This window comes from Scophthalmus maximus, chromosome 9 (assembly GCF_022379125.1).
Source record: "Scophthalmus maximus strain ysfricsl-2021 chromosome 9, ASM2237912v1, whole genome shotgun sequence".
Taxonomy (NCBI): Eukaryota; Metazoa; Chordata; class Actinopteri; order Pleuronectiformes; family Scophthalmidae; genus Scophthalmus; species Scophthalmus maximus.
Window position 1 is genome coordinate 17629814 of NC_061523.1, and position 17653 is coordinate 17647466.

At 41.2% G+C, this 17653-nt stretch overlaps 1 protein-coding gene across 5 annotated transcripts in view; it reads right to left on the reverse strand.

The window, feature by feature from the left end:
* Nucleotides 1-17653, reverse strand: part of diaph2 (diaphanous-related formin 2) — a 330230-nt gene that overhangs the window by 141370 nt on the left and 171207 nt on the right. For all 5 annotated transcript variants that reach the window (XM_035649042.2, XM_035649041.2, XM_035649043.2 and 2 more), the window contains 2 exons: nt 5169-5270; nt 1320-1414 (listed from right to left, as the gene is read on the reverse strand). In XM_035649042.2, coding sequence (XP_035504935.1) covers nt 1320-1414; nt 5169-5270 — 197 coding nt within the window. The remainder of the gene's footprint in view (nt 1-1319; nt 1415-5168; nt 5271-17653) is intronic.

A 17653-nucleotide genomic window follows, 5' to 3' on the forward strand; every position in this document is an offset into this window, starting at 1 on the left:
GAATGACCAGTTTCACGAGTTAAGCTCGGTCAGTAGTAACTGCTGGGTAGTATGACGAGTGCTTTGTCCGGCGGTGAACCCAGTCAGACTGCTGTAAACCAGCCCAGTCATTTGTCTGGTGCAGTGTGGTCCAAGACTCTGGTGGGTTGGGGACACGGCTGCCCAGCTGGCAGATATAGAGTTTTTTTTTGTTTTTTTTACTTTGCTACAGAAAGACTGAAGGTCGGTAAAGGTCATCACCTTAACTTCCTTTCTCCTCCACAAAGCAGAGGGGGGGGGGGGGTCTGCCATCTCATAACACACACGCTGCACTTTCTGGCAGATTACCGGCCAAATAAAGGTTATCAGAGCTCATGCGGGCCCATCTCGGCTCTAGATAGGACCCCAATCTATATATATATATATATATAGTACACCATCATATTTTATTGGTGTCTGGAATTCAATGAGTTGGGAGTTGGGTGTCTACTGTTTGTTGTGGGAAAGGACATATGTATATATATATACATACACTGTATATCAGTACAAAGGTAACTCTTGTATTAATTTATTTTTCCAAGGTAGGAAAGACCTCTGGACTTTAATGCTTGAAAGCTGAACTTGGACAATGCCCAAGGCTGGTCTTATATACAACACACAACACAGTGTATCACTGCCAAGACTATACTGAAATCAAATCGTCTATGTTCCGCTCACTCCTGAGGTCTACACCCTCTACAGCTGAAGTAAAACAAACAACAGATGATACGACTGCAGCAATGATTGACGTGGGGACGTTGCGAGGCATTTTAATGCAGATTGAGGCTCTTGCTGCCCACTGATGCATCTTCACCTCACATGCACCTGCCCAGCATTCAATTAATACTTTCTGAGACACGAAAACAAAAAAAAGAATAAAATGGGAGCAAAAAAACAAGTAGCCTTTAGGAGGCTCATCAATCATGGTTTAAGACAAAGGCAAGGGGAAAGGAGGGTGGAGTAGGGTAGTCTCTGCCAAGTGTTGTTCTTCATCACCCATTATAAGAGGATGAATGTGTGTGTGTGGGGAGGTGTCTCTGTGGTCCACATGAGAATGAGGAGACTGACTTGTGCAACAAAAAAAAACAGACCATAACAAGCTTAAGAAGGTGGTTGCCAAGATACCTGCCAAACTGCAAAAAAACGTGAATTGTCCTTTCCACATGAACATGTACAAAGAGTAATTATTTCACACACATACACTTAAGAGGATAAAAATAAGTGTGTGCTGTGTGTGTATGAGTTTGTGTGACGGAGAGAGAGAGAGAGAACTAACACACCACACTGAGCATCAGTCTTACCTGGATGAGTGATTCGCTCAGTCTTTCCTCGTCTACCTCCAGCACAATGTCCCGGATCTCTTCATAAGGCAGGCGGAACGAGCCCAAGAAAATTGCTGTTGTGATGGAGAGAGAAGAGAGTCATTTCCTCTCCTTGTTTTTTCCTTTTTTTTTTATTAGACTGCGGGGTTCAGAGAGACATTTCAGCACTCATCGCTTCTCAGACAAAATGACCACAGACCTAACTCGTCACTCGGAAAAACTAATACACTTTCTGCCCCTCAACAGGATAGTTAATGTCACCCAGACATAAAAAATGGGAAGGAGAACATCAAGATTCACCCCTGACAGTGAAAGACGCAAAAGTGATGTTGGATAAAAAAAAAAAATAACATCAACAAAAACCACATTAATATTAATATTAATGATGACACGGCGATACTCATGATAATTTTACATGCTTTTGTGGTAACGATGATGGTGTCATCTGGTAAAGCTACCCGGTTTTGTTTGGGCGGATATGAAGACGCACGATGGATCTGCCTAAAGGGACAGCCTAGTGGGTGTGTTAATCTCCAGGCGGGGTGTCTACGTGGAAATTGGAGCTGATGGTGTATCCAGGTGGAAGTCACAGGTGGAGGTTTGGTAATGAGTTGGAGGAGACTCACTCAACAGCTGTTATTTGGCTGCAGCAGTAGGACCTGATGTCTGTATTTCACATGCGACAAAATAAGTTTTTTTTTTTTTCCCTTTCTACTTAATTATTCATTAAACTGATAGCTCTATTCACTTACATGTAATACCATTATCATTATTTTTTTAGGTTTTATACAGTCTACAAAATGGTTTCAGCTTGTCAACCGCCATTTTATACCCTTTAAATAATTTTACATATTGTGTTGATCATCAAACGGAAAATGGCATCACTGTATGTTTCTCTCTATGTTTCTCATCAGTATGCTCATTGTGTGAAACCAGCAGCTGCATGTGAGGTTCTCCTGGGGACGGGCCGTCAAAATAATCCCGGGATATGTTAGATTAACACAGGATGTAATGGATGTTGATGCGGCAGAAGGCTGACAGGGTGGAAATTCAACATTTGCTGCCATCTAGCAGTTGAATCTTTACCTGTTTTTATGCTCTGAGTCACTGTTGGGCGTGGTCAGCGTGGTTTTTGGTTATTTCCTGGCTAAACACTAACCTAACTGAGGGAAAATGTTGTAAAAGTGAAGATGTGGTAATGTTATCCTCTCAAACAGTGCAATTTTGGTGCACACCACCTGCCAGGATCAGTTCTGAACTGCACTTGTTTTTACAGAGGTGGAGGGGCGAGTGAATGATTCTGATATTTATAATTTGAAATCAGGGAGGCCCTCGGTGCAGTCTGTAACGTTTACATTGTGACTGTTAAGTCCTTATGCTACAGGATCACATGGACAGATAATCAGAGCAGCTACAAATCGGGAACACCACTGTGATTTGCTGGGAGAGGTGAATCTGAACCAGATCTGCCCAATTATCCTCTAGGGTGGCCGGCATAACGGCCTTCAAGGTATATTATTAAAATGGTTGGCTCTCATGTATCATCTGTACCTTTTGGACTAATACAAAAAATGGCCTGCTGTGTGAAGCAGTGGTTCTCCATAACTGCGAATCAAATATAAGTGGAATACTTTCTACTATGTTTATGTAAGCTGTTAAGTTGACATCTGACTTTCTCATTTGATCAAAATTCCAAAACACAACAAGCCCTGGACAACACATTGAATGTAAACTTGTCAAAACTTCTCTGCCAGGTTTATGTAAATTCTTCAACAACCACTTTTCAAAAAAAATGAATACAACATTAGTTGTATCATATTCATTTTTAAATGTCCTATAAGGCCAAGGCAATGGTGAACATTACACTCACTGGACATACGTCTAGCCTAACTTCTTTTGAAGTATCCGTGATGTTGTACCCACCTCCACGTTCCTCCATAGTGTGGATCAAGTCATTTAACCTGAATCATGTTCTGTCTCTCAAGTTTTAAGTGGTAGATGTCAACAATTTTGAAAATGTATGGAGTCAAAATATGTTCAGTTTACACAGATTACTTGCTCTTCAGCTTCCTTCAACTCACGACTTAACAGTTTGTCCATTAATACCAAGAAAAGCACCTAAAATTTGGATCTACCATTTGGTTGAAACATTTGCTTCGATAACCATGGGACTGGGGTCACACGCGGAGAATCATAGTCAAAATGGATTCCTTTTATTCACTGAAAAAATAAGTGCAAGCTCATATCTTATCTCAAATGCTCACCTGCGGCTTATTGTAAATGCTGGAGGGAGGGACAGGCTGACAGATAGGAAAACACAATTCATCAGACAGTGGTGAATATAATCATTACACCAGAATAAGAAAGTGGCACCGACATCACAATCATTTGTGTCGCCGAACCTTCAATACTACAACACATCAACATTGTGAAGGGAGCTTAGGGGCTTCCACAGCAGGCAGTGAATATGATCTATGATGCCGCGCTGTGTGTCTAGGCGACTCAGAGGAAGATGTGTAGGACAATGTGCCTCCCACCCATCGCCATTCTGAAAGTGAGATTTCCTGCACTTATATCCGCTTCATGACAAATTCAAAACCCATCTGCTCACACTATAATCAAAGATGGCAGTAACACCTATCAGCGTTGTGACAGCCCGTACACAAGCGCAGTGACATGCGCGCGCGCGCGCGCACACACACACACACACACACACACACACACACACACACACACACACACACACACACACACACACACACACACACACAGATGCTTATATGCGCCATCCTTATGTTCATGCCACATGCCCCTTCCTGACATCAGACCCCAATATTTTGCCTGATGAACTCATTCATCCGCCCCCTGTTCATGGAAGATGATGTATCGCCAGCACACAGGAAGAGAATTGGTTGTGAGGCACAAATACCTGTTGGTGTTTCTGTACTGTACATGCATTCCTCAGCTCATTTAAACATTTAGTTTTGCTTCCAGCTCTCACCCACCGAGTACAGGAATTTACCACCAATGAGCGTACTCAAGCCAGTCTAAACCACGCCATTGCCTATTCTCCACGTCCTTTTAAGGAAGAAAGACATGGATAAACAAAGCGGGTGGTGTAGAGGTTGCAAGGAGGGCGACCTGCAATCTTAGCAGTTGACATGCATATTTCATGAGGTGTCATCATCTACATTGTATCTCTGAGGTAAGGGGTATCAAGGCTACAGATGAAATCCCATAGAGCTGGAAAAACAATCTGAAATGCTCTACACACCAATTAACACAACCCTTCCAGCAGTCAGTCAATTTTTGTTTTTTTGTGTTTTGAATTCAAACAAACATTTTACCGACTTGAAATCAAGGGGATTCATAAGGGAGGCACCATGAGTTGAGCTGTTAAGGATTTTCTTTTAATTTTTAATTTTTTTATAGTATTTGTCCAAAGCAAACATAAAGAAGAAGATAAATAAAGAAGCTCTTTAGGTGAGGTATATACGAGAGCATTACCTAAACATTTAGTCCACTCAGGCTTCTGGGGATTCAATACCCCTACATGTACCTTTAGTGTTAGTTCTGATAGAAATATGCTTTACAAATGATTGCAGAAGAGGAGCTGGAATACAGTCTATATGCACTTGTGGCGACCGCTTACCAACTGCCAAGAAAACATTTCTCCAAAGGCGAAGATCTTTCTACTGTTTATTTCCCACAAACAGCCTTGGTATCCGTTCATGGGGGTATTATTCAAATGGAGAACAACAATGACATCTCTAATATAAAAGGTTAAAGGTTAAAAGAAATAAAATAATTGTAACTGTTGATACTTACAGAGATTCTGTGCCGTCTTAGAGTCAAGGATGCGAAGCTCCTTTGCCTTTTTCTTGAATTGTTGCATTCTGTCGTCAGTTTCATCTTTGATGTCTTTTTTCACTAAAGGGAGAAAAAAAAGACAATGTTTTCAGAAAAACTGAGTTGATATCTTATATGAATTAATATGTAACAAGACAGTTCTGTAAAAAAAAAGGAAAAATCAAATGACATTCAAAAATATATTTTATCAGCATTTCATACAACAAGGTGAAATAAATCATTTACATACATTAGAATGCAAATACATTGATGCATATTAAAACAGGAGATGACAGGCCAAGATGGGTACGACAGCAACAGATGGCCTAAACCAATTAAAAACCAAAGTTTCCGTATCAGCCAACTTGAGCATGTTGGGTCCACATCACTCTTCTCTAAATAAATGGCAAAAAAGAGGGCTAATATTTGAGTGACTGCTGCTGAAATATCCCAGGGGATAATTGAAATGATCAGCTCCGGGACGCATCCTAAAATTAGTACAATCATTGGTTTAACACACTGAATACAATGTGTAAAAGGGAAAGTCACCCTCTGTCTTGAACAAGATGTTACACAGAACCGACAAAAACCTTCAGTAGGACAAATGACCGGAGAAGTCGTGTTCTCACAAACCGCACTGTTAAAATAAGAGACAAATGCACACGTGGGGTTAAACATTAAGTTGTTGATAGAGGGATGTGATTGATAAACAACTTCCTTTATCATTACGCTGGGACTGCACTACATAATGTGCAATATCTTCAGCACAGTCCTGTAGATGAATTCCCCCTCTTCATTTGTTTGTGTGTGCCAACATTTCTGTCATTGTGTCAGTGGGTAGATAGTTGATAAGCACAGCTCCTTCCCTTAGGCATTGTCTGTCAACTTGCTGGAGCCAAGGAGATAATTGAGTTACCCCCCCCGAATCCCAGAAAATGCCATTAAGTCTCTATTATGTGACTGAACGCAACAGACAAATTAGTCTGAATGAAGAGACCTTTATTTTGATAATGAAGACACCCATGGCACCCATGTCAGCATGTATTACTCTCCATTAGCACTTTAATACCATAAAGTTTGTCTAAAAACATATGTGTCCATGTACAGAAAAAAGTACTGAGGGGAGGTGAAGGAGATCGAAGAATGGGATTGGTTTTGTTTTTTTACGACTAAAAACACGATAAACAGAAGCAAAGAAATTGAAGAATAAAAAAAGGATCCCTATCCCCTTCCCTCTCTTCCCGATGGCAGCACACTTTGTTGCTAATCATCACAACCGCTCTGTTTAAACTCAAGGTGGGAGTCTCCCAGGAAATGTAGAACAAACAATCTGCTCCCATAGCGCTGGCTTGCATATTTGAAGAAACAATCAAAGAGGCAACATCTCCCGGGCACCCAGAAGAAGCAACGCTGAAGGCACCTGCCTTACTCCGGTGCTTACTGTCAACACATGACATCGGGGATGCAGTTGTTTGCTGCATGGAAAAAGTGCTAAAAATGTGTTAAGTGTATAAGAATGCCACATTGAGAATTACGGTTTGATTTTCTGTCAACATCTGAGGATGTTCCTTCAGAAGCGAAAGCCGACGGAGCTCTGCATTCAACTTTGAAATCTACTCAGAGCACGAGACACAACGGGCAGATTAGACTTTAGACTCTGCGGACCTCAGAGTTGCACAATGGGCTTTTTTGTTGTTGTTGTTGTTTTTTGGTTAACTGAACCTTTGTGAGAAATACACGTGAATTAATATGAAGTTAGCACTACACTAGAAATGAGTAAAAGTCATGGCAGGAAATAAAATAGAGGAATAAGGGAAGGATGATACATACAACCCGTTGCTCAGTGTGTGTCTATGATAATGCTATTCCACAAAAACACTTTGTCTGTTAAACCAAATTCATGAGATGGTTTTTGTAAAAAAAATGTATTGATTTGGAAAAGTGGGATAATTTTGTTGCTAATGATCTATTTACGGTATGAGAGTGAAACTTGTAACATCGTGATGTCAACAGGGGTCAGTTACTGTTGTTACCTCCACTATGGAGGTCATGTTTTCAAGCCTGTCTGTTTGTCTGTTGGTAGGACTACGCAGAGGCAATAGAGCGGAAACTTGGAAAGGGTATATATATATATATATATATATATATATATATATATATATATATATATATATATATATATATATATATACATTTCCAGGGCTAGACTTTAATGATGCCTATGGTTTTTAAGATTGTGAAATATGAGTTTTCAGTTTTTATTTTAGTTTTTCTGTCTTTTTTTCAGCGTCAGCAAATTCCTGTCAAAATTGCCTCGAAGCTGACCAAATAAGACAGACACAAAATAAATATGAATCGCCTTATACATAGATGCTGCAGTGACAACAGCATCACTTAAACGATATCCAGAGTCAGCAGCCAGTAAGGCCCAAGGAGTCATGCTGGATTTGTCATGTGGCTAGAGCCGTGGACGAAGAAAGTGGAGAGCCAGCAAGAATAAAACATGAGGAAACGAGGATCCCCCTTAGAGAGTCTCCCACAGACCGAGGGCAAATTAAACTTAGAAGGCGGAGTTGGCAACTTGTGGTTCTAAATTGTTCTCTTCAGCCTCCATTCTCTTTTCTCTAATGCCACTTGGATCTCTCACCTGGGTACCTAACACACTCAGCAGGGTGCCCGCGCTCCATTTATCAGTGCCTCAGCTGTCTTTGCCCTCACCCCAGGGCCCCATGCAATCTCAAATGAAACAGAAAGAAACACTGCCTTTAATAATTTGAAGCAGGCACATTCCCCTTACTGATACCATCCTATACAGCTCACAGCTCCCCCGCTGCGCACTGAGCGGTGGCATCAGTCGGCTGATTTTTGCTACAGCATTTGCAGGCGGACTCAGTTATGCCACACCTCGCAGGTTCCCTCTGAGCAGTGCATGTGGACTGATGGGCCCTGGGGGGCCTGCGTGCATCCACGCTGCCACACGCGTTCCAGGTGTGCGGAGAGGATGACTATAGGTGGCATATTTCAACCAAATGGCAGGCAACAACAAAAAAGCTGGGTTTTATTTGTTTTTTTTAGAAATGTCTCCAAAACACAAGAGTTGTGAGTTAGTTACTTAAAAGTTACACCGCAGGGCACCAGGCAAGGCGTGCTGGTTACATTGTGATTAAAGATTCGGTTTCGTCTTTTGTCTGCAAACGTATGTCCATCTATTTTTTTTTTCTGCCAAGACAGCTTAACCTGGCTAACAATCTAGGTCCGTAACAGCTGATCTAAGTCCTTGCCAATTCTTAAACGTGTTTTGCTGGTTGTCCAGTGGCTATAGTATAATACTCGGACAACAATGCCATCCCTCTTGGACGGATTTTTTATTTTTTAATGGAATCTCCCAAGGATTCACACAGCGGAGAGCCATGTGTGATGGGCAGAGTGTTGGAGGGGTTTTTTGGCAGCTCTCTGTTTCTCTGTTTTTTTAAGCCATTGTGAAAAATATGACATGAAGTCACACCACATAGAAAATACATTGTTTATTATGTAACATATTTTTATCGACTTACAAATGTTGCAAGTAAACACAAAAGAAATGCATAAGTTATAAAGTGTTGAAATATGACACTATGCCATAGTTAGGTTGCTAATACAAATACACTTACCTTTTTTAATCTTTTTTTTTTTTTTTTACCAGACTGATGACAGGCTGCCAGATGTTCTGGAAGATTATGTCTTTGTTAGGCAGTGTATTTAATACTATCAATATGTAATATATTTCCTAATTCCTTCAGGCACATATCAAATATTATATTGTAGAAGCACTTTTCTGGATAGTAGTGTGAATCGAGAGATAGCTCAGGCTTATTTCCACTCTTTTAGTGTATCCAGCTCAATGACCCAAAATAGCAAATTATAAGGGCAGAGGAAAAACATCCCTATGAAAATACTAACAGCAGCAAAACATTCAAATAAATGACTCCAAACAAAGCCTGACTAGCGTTTATAGAAATACTGTAAATATTTTCAGTACAGGTTTTTCTAAATTTAATTTCAGTACCCCTTCTTTCTACCAGTCTTCCCCAAATCAAAGTGTGGCGCTGAACTGTCTGCTGCAGTGGCTAAAAATAGCCAAGGTTATAATTAATAATTGAGTCCACCAGACCTGGTTTAAATGCATTATTGGCGCATATCGGGTTTTCCAGGTACATTTGAGGGGGTTTCAACAGAAACGACACCAGCATAAATTGCTTATAATGCATCTTAATAACAAGCTAATACCAGCAGCACAATTGTTTTTCATTTAATTGTTGCTGAATTGACTAAGGCCAGGCAACCTATCCTGCGCATGAAAGACTGCAACAATCTGTTGAAATATGAACGACTTCTAGGCTTTGCACCCAGTGTATTATGCAGAGCTGACAACTGCAAAGCTTGGGCCAGATGGTCCTCTAGGGGAGATAATAGGGTCAAATGCTTTTGACTTGATATTGGCCAGGCAAGCGTGAGAAAAAGAAAAGCACCTACGAATTATAATCAGTATTTCACACTGATTTATGGTGATATATTAACCTAACATGGGTGAGGAGCTTTGAGAGGCATGTCAAGGAGGAAGTGTTTCAAAATCATGTTTTAACAAAACATGTGGAGGATTCACTGGAGCCAACGTAAACACATGAATACACGTCTCTGGTGAGCATAGACATTCAATTAACTGAGGGGGAGTTTAAGACTGCTCCAAGCCAAGAGAGTCACCAAAATGATAGAGTGCCCATTCAAAAAATAAAATAAAAAATGCATGAATGTTTGAGCAACAACAGATTTTGGCTTATCAATGGTGACTTGGCAACTATGTTAAGCCATCTCTGTGGGGCTTGGACTGAGGTACACCCTTGGGAAGCTCCGTGATAAAAAGAGTTCTCCAACACTTGGACATCCAGCCTGTTTGCTGGCCCAGAATCACTATGCTGGTTGCCTTCCATGCGATATCTCCCTCAAGACGTTCATAAAACCCAGGGCATTACAAAGCTAAACACTACCACATGTTCACTTCCGGACACAGACCATCCGGCTGAGCCCCGCCACCAGACACCATAAACGAGGGGGCCTTGAAAAGAAATAAAAGAAACTGCAGATGACAGGTCTTCAACAAACATATTTAAAGGCAAGGGAACACAGAGTGGAACAGACAATGTGGAGTCTGGTCCGCTACAAGGCAATTTATTCCCTGAAATGTGCAATCTGCCTGCAAACATGTGCCCCGTCCTCCATCTCAGGGACTCACAATGAGGATTGAGCTGCTGGAGAGCTGCCAGCCTGTCTAAAGGAGATGGATTCTGAGGAAGAATCACTTGCCTCGCCTGATCCGCAGAAACACCAATTCCACAGAGGTGTTTTTATGTTGCACATATAGATGTTTTCTGTTGTACTTTTGAATCTTTGTTAAATAGGTGTTGTATCGGTATCAAAAGCAAATGTGCGATAGTTGTTGAACAGCACTGCATTATACAATAGTGTGAATCTTTTCTTTCGGCTTTCTTAACGGTGTGAATGGGGTGGTCAAGTCAACTGTCAACAAAATATAGTTCAGTACAAATTCTAACCACAAATATTATCATACAGTTGACTCAACACCACGACAGTTCCAACAACAACTAAACATTGTAAACCTCGCGGATGTATGTATGAGTGATTGCAGGCCTGTTGCATTAGAATGCATGAACAAACAACTGAGTATACATTCATGTCAAGTTAATGTCAAGGATTGTCACCAACCACAACACCGGGGTGCACAGGTGTCAGATCAGGAGGTGTCTGACAGAAGACATTATGCAAGAAGGACCTGAATTCTGGAGCGAGAGCAACAGAGAGTTCCATTATAACAATGGGCCTGCTCACGTTCCATTGGAAGTTTGCACACTTTTTGGCCACATCCACAATTGTTGGTCTTCACCTGTCCCGCTCACCGGATTTGTCTCCCTGTGACTCTTGCCTCTTCCCAAAAATGAAAGGCAATCCAGCCCGTGTCATTGATGGCGCTTGGCGCTCTTACAGAACAGGACTTCCAGGGCCAGACATTAGAAGTGAAGCAAAAAAAGCAGGAAGAGATGCAATGTCACACAAGGTGACGGCTTTAACAGGGACAGCTGCCAAACTCAAATCAAGTAAGATTTTTTGCTTGTTTTGCTTGTTAACGGCCGAGTCTCAGAACTGTGTGTGTGTGTGTGTGTGTGTGTGTGTGTGTGTGTTTGTGTGTGTTCTGAATAATTTGAGGTTCATTATCTCTACATAGAAACCCAGAGTGAACCAAAGACTGTCTACAGGTGAGATAAAGACTTTTGAGAGAGCATAAAAAAAGTGCCTGGCCGAGTTGATCCTGGAATAATGAGTGAGCCGTCCAAAAATAGAGAGCATGCACAACATCTGAACGTACCACCTCACCAGTGATATTCAGCTGTGACCAATTTCTTCTGTTGACTGAGGCTAAACAGATGTCACTTTCTCGACCCCCACGGCCAATTCACTGTGTAGATATACACACTCATCTCCATCCATTCCTCCTGCTACCATGGACCCCAAAAACACTCAAACTCTCTAATCCACAGGCAGCCCCCCTCACTTTAAGATCCAAAATATTTTTTTTTCTTTTCAGTTTCAGCTTAAAACCTGATATTGTGTAGAACAAAACTGAAAATATCTGGCTTATTTATCTCTTTTGTTATAACTAAGTGCTTACCTATCTCTCAGGGCAACAGGAGAACAACTTCAAGTTGTTTGGATAAGTTATTGGGTTTGCCAGTTTCTAACCTCGATACTGTAGGAATGCAAAGCTGTTTTTTGTTTTTTTTAGAGAAATACTCCTCAGCTCAAGGTGAACCGTTTGATTGGAGCTGGGGTTGGGGGAAGAGATGGAGCTCTCAACCATGCAATCATCATCATGCCTAATGATAACAGGGAGTGGGGGAAGTGGCTGATAATGATAATGATGATGGAAACTGTGGATAGTGTGGTAAGTATGGGTGCATGCACACTTCTGTGTCAAAACACACTCCCCAAAATATGCATGCACCTGTTAAACTGAGCATGACTAAGTTTGTACAGGCTAACTAGTTGTTTTTTTTCTGGAGGTATCTGTCCTCACATCTAAACCATCTGATTCAAGATGTCTAAATGAAAGGTGTGTGTACAGGAAGCAGGATCATTCCTGCAGAGAGACACTCTGACCCATGGCCAGTAATGTTTTCAGTATGCAGGGAGCGGCTAAGCCCACGGTGGAAGGTACACAGCTGGGCCTGGAGCAGGGCCCAGTGAGAAAAACGCCTACTCTTCTAATTGAAAGAACACAGATCTCCCTTAGTGACCCACTTCCCTGTTTCTATTCCAAGAGGAGTGGGGAAGGACTTCTGCAAATGATTAATGTGTTTGATGGAAAAGATGATGTCAATTGTGGGGAATCAAAGAGGTATTGTCTGAGGTAACATGATTTTACATGCTTATTTTTCCGAAACTTTTCTTGGGTATTTTTTAGGAATAAAATTAAGGTAAATCTTGAGAAATTAACTGTAAGGTCTATTTCAAGTATCCACAGACATTAGCACGGCCAAAAGCCAAACAGTATTTATACACTAATGATTTTTATGTATGAGAGAAGACATGTATCAGTAACACAGATTCCAAATTTGCTTTGTGTTCTTATTTAAAAAATGAAAATGAAAGTAAAATAACAAACACGATGTTTGTTCGATGATAAAATCCCTCAAATCAATAACTCTGAGCGGCGTCTGTGATATCGAGCTTGGTACAGCCTTTTAACAAGTATATTTAATCTGCCCACATCTACGCATGTCTGTTGTTCTCTTTCTCAGAGGCAGGGAGTGTGGGAAGGCTTTGACTCTGCCTCTTAAATTGGTCATGGAGACATGCTCCTGGGGGCAGTGAATGGATTGAGCCTGACAGCCAATCAGTTCTAGGAAACCATTCTCCGGGTGTGCCAAGGCAGCTCGTCGAGACCCATTGCGCTTGGGCACTGGTGAGAAGGCATAAGCTGATGGTCCAAACGGCTGCCCTTGGCGTCTGTTAACACCCCGGCATGCCGTCCACCTTAAGCATTCAGCAGACAACGCAGAAGCTGCGCTCCTGACACTGTGAGGGGATGAAGAACAGAGATTGGAAGCTAAGGCTGTTCCTTGGACAGCTGGCGGGATTTACTGATGTCCCCGCGGTCTCTATTACCTGTCCCAGCAACGTGCTACATGGGACCAAGCCCAGAGACGGAGCATTGTGAAAGAAGCTTTCATCAACCCTAACCCGCCTTGCTGTCAACCTTTAAAGAAGATATTGCATATATGCGTTTGTCTCAGTGAGAGTCGCATGAAAATATCAACATCACTTCCACCCCTGTGCTTTCAAAGAGAGATTGGTGTCATGGGCATGTTTTGCAAAGTAGCCCGGCTCTGTCAAAAAGGCCTTTGAATTTATAAAACAGACATATTCTAATGGTGAACTGTATTCATCCATATATATAATTTTTTGTTGTGTTTTTTTTACAGCCAAATTCAAATAATGCTGTAATAATTCTTACATCTGTTGATTCAATAACCTTCTTTGCAATTTTTTGCATTCAATTTACATTGATAAAATAGGACACATTATGTTCTGGGTGCCATCTGTATTGTCTGCTACAGGAAAAAAAAAAAGAATGCTTGGGTTTTGTCTGTGCAGTGTCCTACTTTGGAGTGTATGCGACAGGGTTGATTTTTTTTCATGTGTTAGCTGACAGAACATAATCTGCCCTCTCTCTTTTCCTTTAGAACACAGTCCTTCCTTTACCCTTTCAGGCGCAGCATTGTTCCTCCCTTTTTTTGATTAGTTGTTTATTATCTCAGGATGGTAATAGGATTCAAAGAACAAGAACAAAGACATTTAGTATCATCCTTGCTTGTTCACATCAACTTTGAACTGTATTTGCGTGTGGGGGTTTTAGATCTCTCTATGTACCTAACTCATGTGAAGTGTAGCTGTATGACTGAGCCTGTGCAACGTTCAGCTGTTGTAGGCCATACCACTAGTATAGAGATGAACAGTTAATATATAAATTAATAAATAAATGAATACATTTAGGTTATATATTATTCATTAAATGTAACCACATTTTTTTTTTTGGGGGGGGGGGACTGAAACATGCAGGAGTCTCTAAGCAAACAGCTAAGAAGTGACACATGAAGCGTTGTCAAACATGGAAAAGACAACCATGCCCATGTTTTATTTTTTAAGAAATTCGCTCAAGTATTATCTCTTCTTCTTGTGAAGGTTAACCGATAGGTTGATCCAATTTGTCTACTGAGGCATGAAAGGACTTAAGAAATACTTCACATTTCGGTGCTGGAAAATGTCAAGGTTTGCTGAGAGATGCAGGGAAGAGGAGAAATGACTTTTTTCTCTTTCTGGCAGCTTGACTTCACGCTTGTTAGTAGAAATAGGTGTATCCTTGGCAATCAACAAAGGGACAGTTATATACAGTATAGCTGTACGTCCCCAATCACATACGAGTCAGCTGGTGCCATGTCTGCCATTAAAACGCATGGGTTGCAACCAAACACCCCAAAACCCGGACATATATGCACCTATAATATATATGAAAAAAAAACCTTGGTCGACAATATCATCGAGGCTGTAACAGCTTCCATCATGTCACCTCTTGATAACTATTCTTCACACAGCTGCAGAGGAGCATGTTCTGGTGACATGAAGGTGTCAAAGCAGGCCTGTCCTGATTAAAGATGCACCATGCGACGATGCGATGGAGTTAACAGTGAGACGAGGACAATATGAGCGTAAAGAGAAGGCATTCAGTCGTGAACTGCATTTGAATCTTTTTGGAAAAAAGGAAAAGAAAAAAAAAAGAATCAGTTGCTGAGCCCCTCACCTGTCCCGTGTTTACGAGGACTACGTCTCCCCCTGTCTCTCTCTCTTCTGCTTTATTCCTCTCTTTTATAAAAATTCATGCATAATTGCTATTTTAAACCATTCTGATGACAACCAGTAACATCTTCATTGCAAACGCTGCACTGTGACCATCATGCCTCGATGCCCTCCAGCCACAGTCAGCCACTATTAGCATGTTAATAGTTTGTGTCACTGTAAGCACTTTAACTGACCAATGTTCAAACTTGATATTGTGCTACTGTATATGCAGTAATAATAATAATAACAACCTGACAGCTAGTTCAGTGACACAAAGTGTGATGTGGTTTTGTTTTTCTTTGACGGCATTGTATACATATACAAATGTGTATAATTAAAGAGGAAAGATTAATTGCAGGTGTAGAGTAGTTGTGTGCTCGGCATGGGTGAAGCATCCATGTGGAAAGGGACAATAAAAAAAATAAAAAAAATACAGAGAACTTCAGCAGGGGAGAGAGAGGGGAAATAAGCAAGAACATGGCAATATAGAAAATAATACAAAAAGAAATACACAAGCAATTTGGACTAAATGTACTGCTCTTGTTACCCAAAGGCCTGCGTCAGATCCTACTTACGCCTTCATTGTGGCCTTCTGCTCCATGAAATCCACCCCTATAAACCCTTATGGAATAAGTACTTCAGTGAAATTGATTTACTCTACTGGTAACAGAAAAAAAAAAGACGCAATTGTGGAGAAAACTAACTGATCTCTTAAGAAACAGGAAGGGACCGTGATGGGTGCTGAGAAAGAGCTGAACTCAAAAAGGGGATACCTCTCATGTGTAACTGACATGACCCCCATTATGATTCTTTGACATGAAAAGCAGCTAACCTTTAATTATTTTAAAATTGGCTTACAAGGGTGCACATTGTGACACTACATAATGTACAGTGCAGAGTCAAAGTCTTGATTACCATTATACTTTGTTTAGTCAGTGAGAATAAAAACAGGTTAGTCAGGCTTAATGAGTGATAATTATACACTTGCTTCTGACCTAAAAGAGACGGTGGGAGGTCAGAACCCTGTATGTAAAGCAGGCTTCTGTCTCTGACACTGCACGCGTGATGACTCCTGGAGCCAGGCTGTAATTGGATTTTGGACTTGTGCTGCGGTGGAATTAGGGGTACCTGTGGTGTTTTTGGGCACCAACCATTTAAGTGTAACCAAACCCTAAGAGGGCAGATTATGATCTGTTGATGAGTCTTGCTGCCACCCTGCTCTCAGGATGGCTTGGATGAGCTCCTGCGTTAACCTGTTGGCAGTGAAAGAGACGCCACAGCACTGAGTCACTTAGTTATTTGGGTAAGATCCCCTTGTAAATTGAAGCTTCTCATCAAATGGAAGACTTTCATAAAAGATGAACACTTATTGTAGTTGTCCCGAACCTAAACCTACCACTATGTATTGAAATAATGGGTTATAGGCTGGCCATCTCAATCACAAGTGTCCATATCTTGGAAAGCGCAGCAAACATGAGAAAGCTGTTGAAAATCACGTTAGGTTCCGTATCTCTCAAACCTAGAGTGACTTTCCAGCAAATGTACTCGAGTCGAGGCAACTGCACAAAGAGAAGCATCGATATTGTCCATTGGGTGGTTTACCGTTTCCTAACAAGATATTTGAAGAAAAGCCAATCATAGAGACGTGCAATGTAAGATCTGTGTCAAGATCAGAAAGACCAAATAGCATCCATTAGGCCACTGAGCCTTCATAATAATTGTGTAAAGGCATGTGGTGAAAAATACACTGGGCCTTACAAAAGTTGCTGTGGTGTGCTGATCAAAAGCAAGTACACAGACTTCTGCTGCTCTAAGCCTTTTCAGTAGGTACAGCTAGATGAAGGGGAACTGCATGAGGGCAAATCCATATCCAATGGCATAAGATGATCTCAGGAATGCGTGTTCTCTCTGTAGTTTATTTGGCCCGGTCAGCCTACTCCACTGCAATCTCCAACTCTCAGTCACACAAACACACAAACACATATACACACACAGGCCTTGATCTTGACATGTGGCTTTAGAATTGTCTGACTCCCTGGTACAATCCGCTCTCTGGCGGACTGAAACAACTTCTAAAAACAAACACACACACACACACACACACACACACACACACACACACACACACACACACACACACACACACTATTAAAGATTAACAAAGGTTGCGCTGGCACCAGATGTTTATCTCCAGCTGTCCAGCAGTCAGGGGGACGCTGTCAATTTTCCGATTTGCCTCTGACATATAAAGCCTAAGTGCACATGTTGAAGAAAATCTGCTATGGCCTGCCAAGACATATCGTACAAGAGAAAAACACATATATTCCTCCAGGTGCCTAAGAAGACAGAATTGGGTTGAAATGCAAGAAATATGGGCAAAATTCACACATTTGGCAGATACAGTCCAATACACACAATCTGTTCATCTCACGGCACATCGGTTAATTGCTTGATACACTATACAAGGCGAAGCATATGTAGCATATTGTAGACTGCAAAACAAAATTTTGGTAACT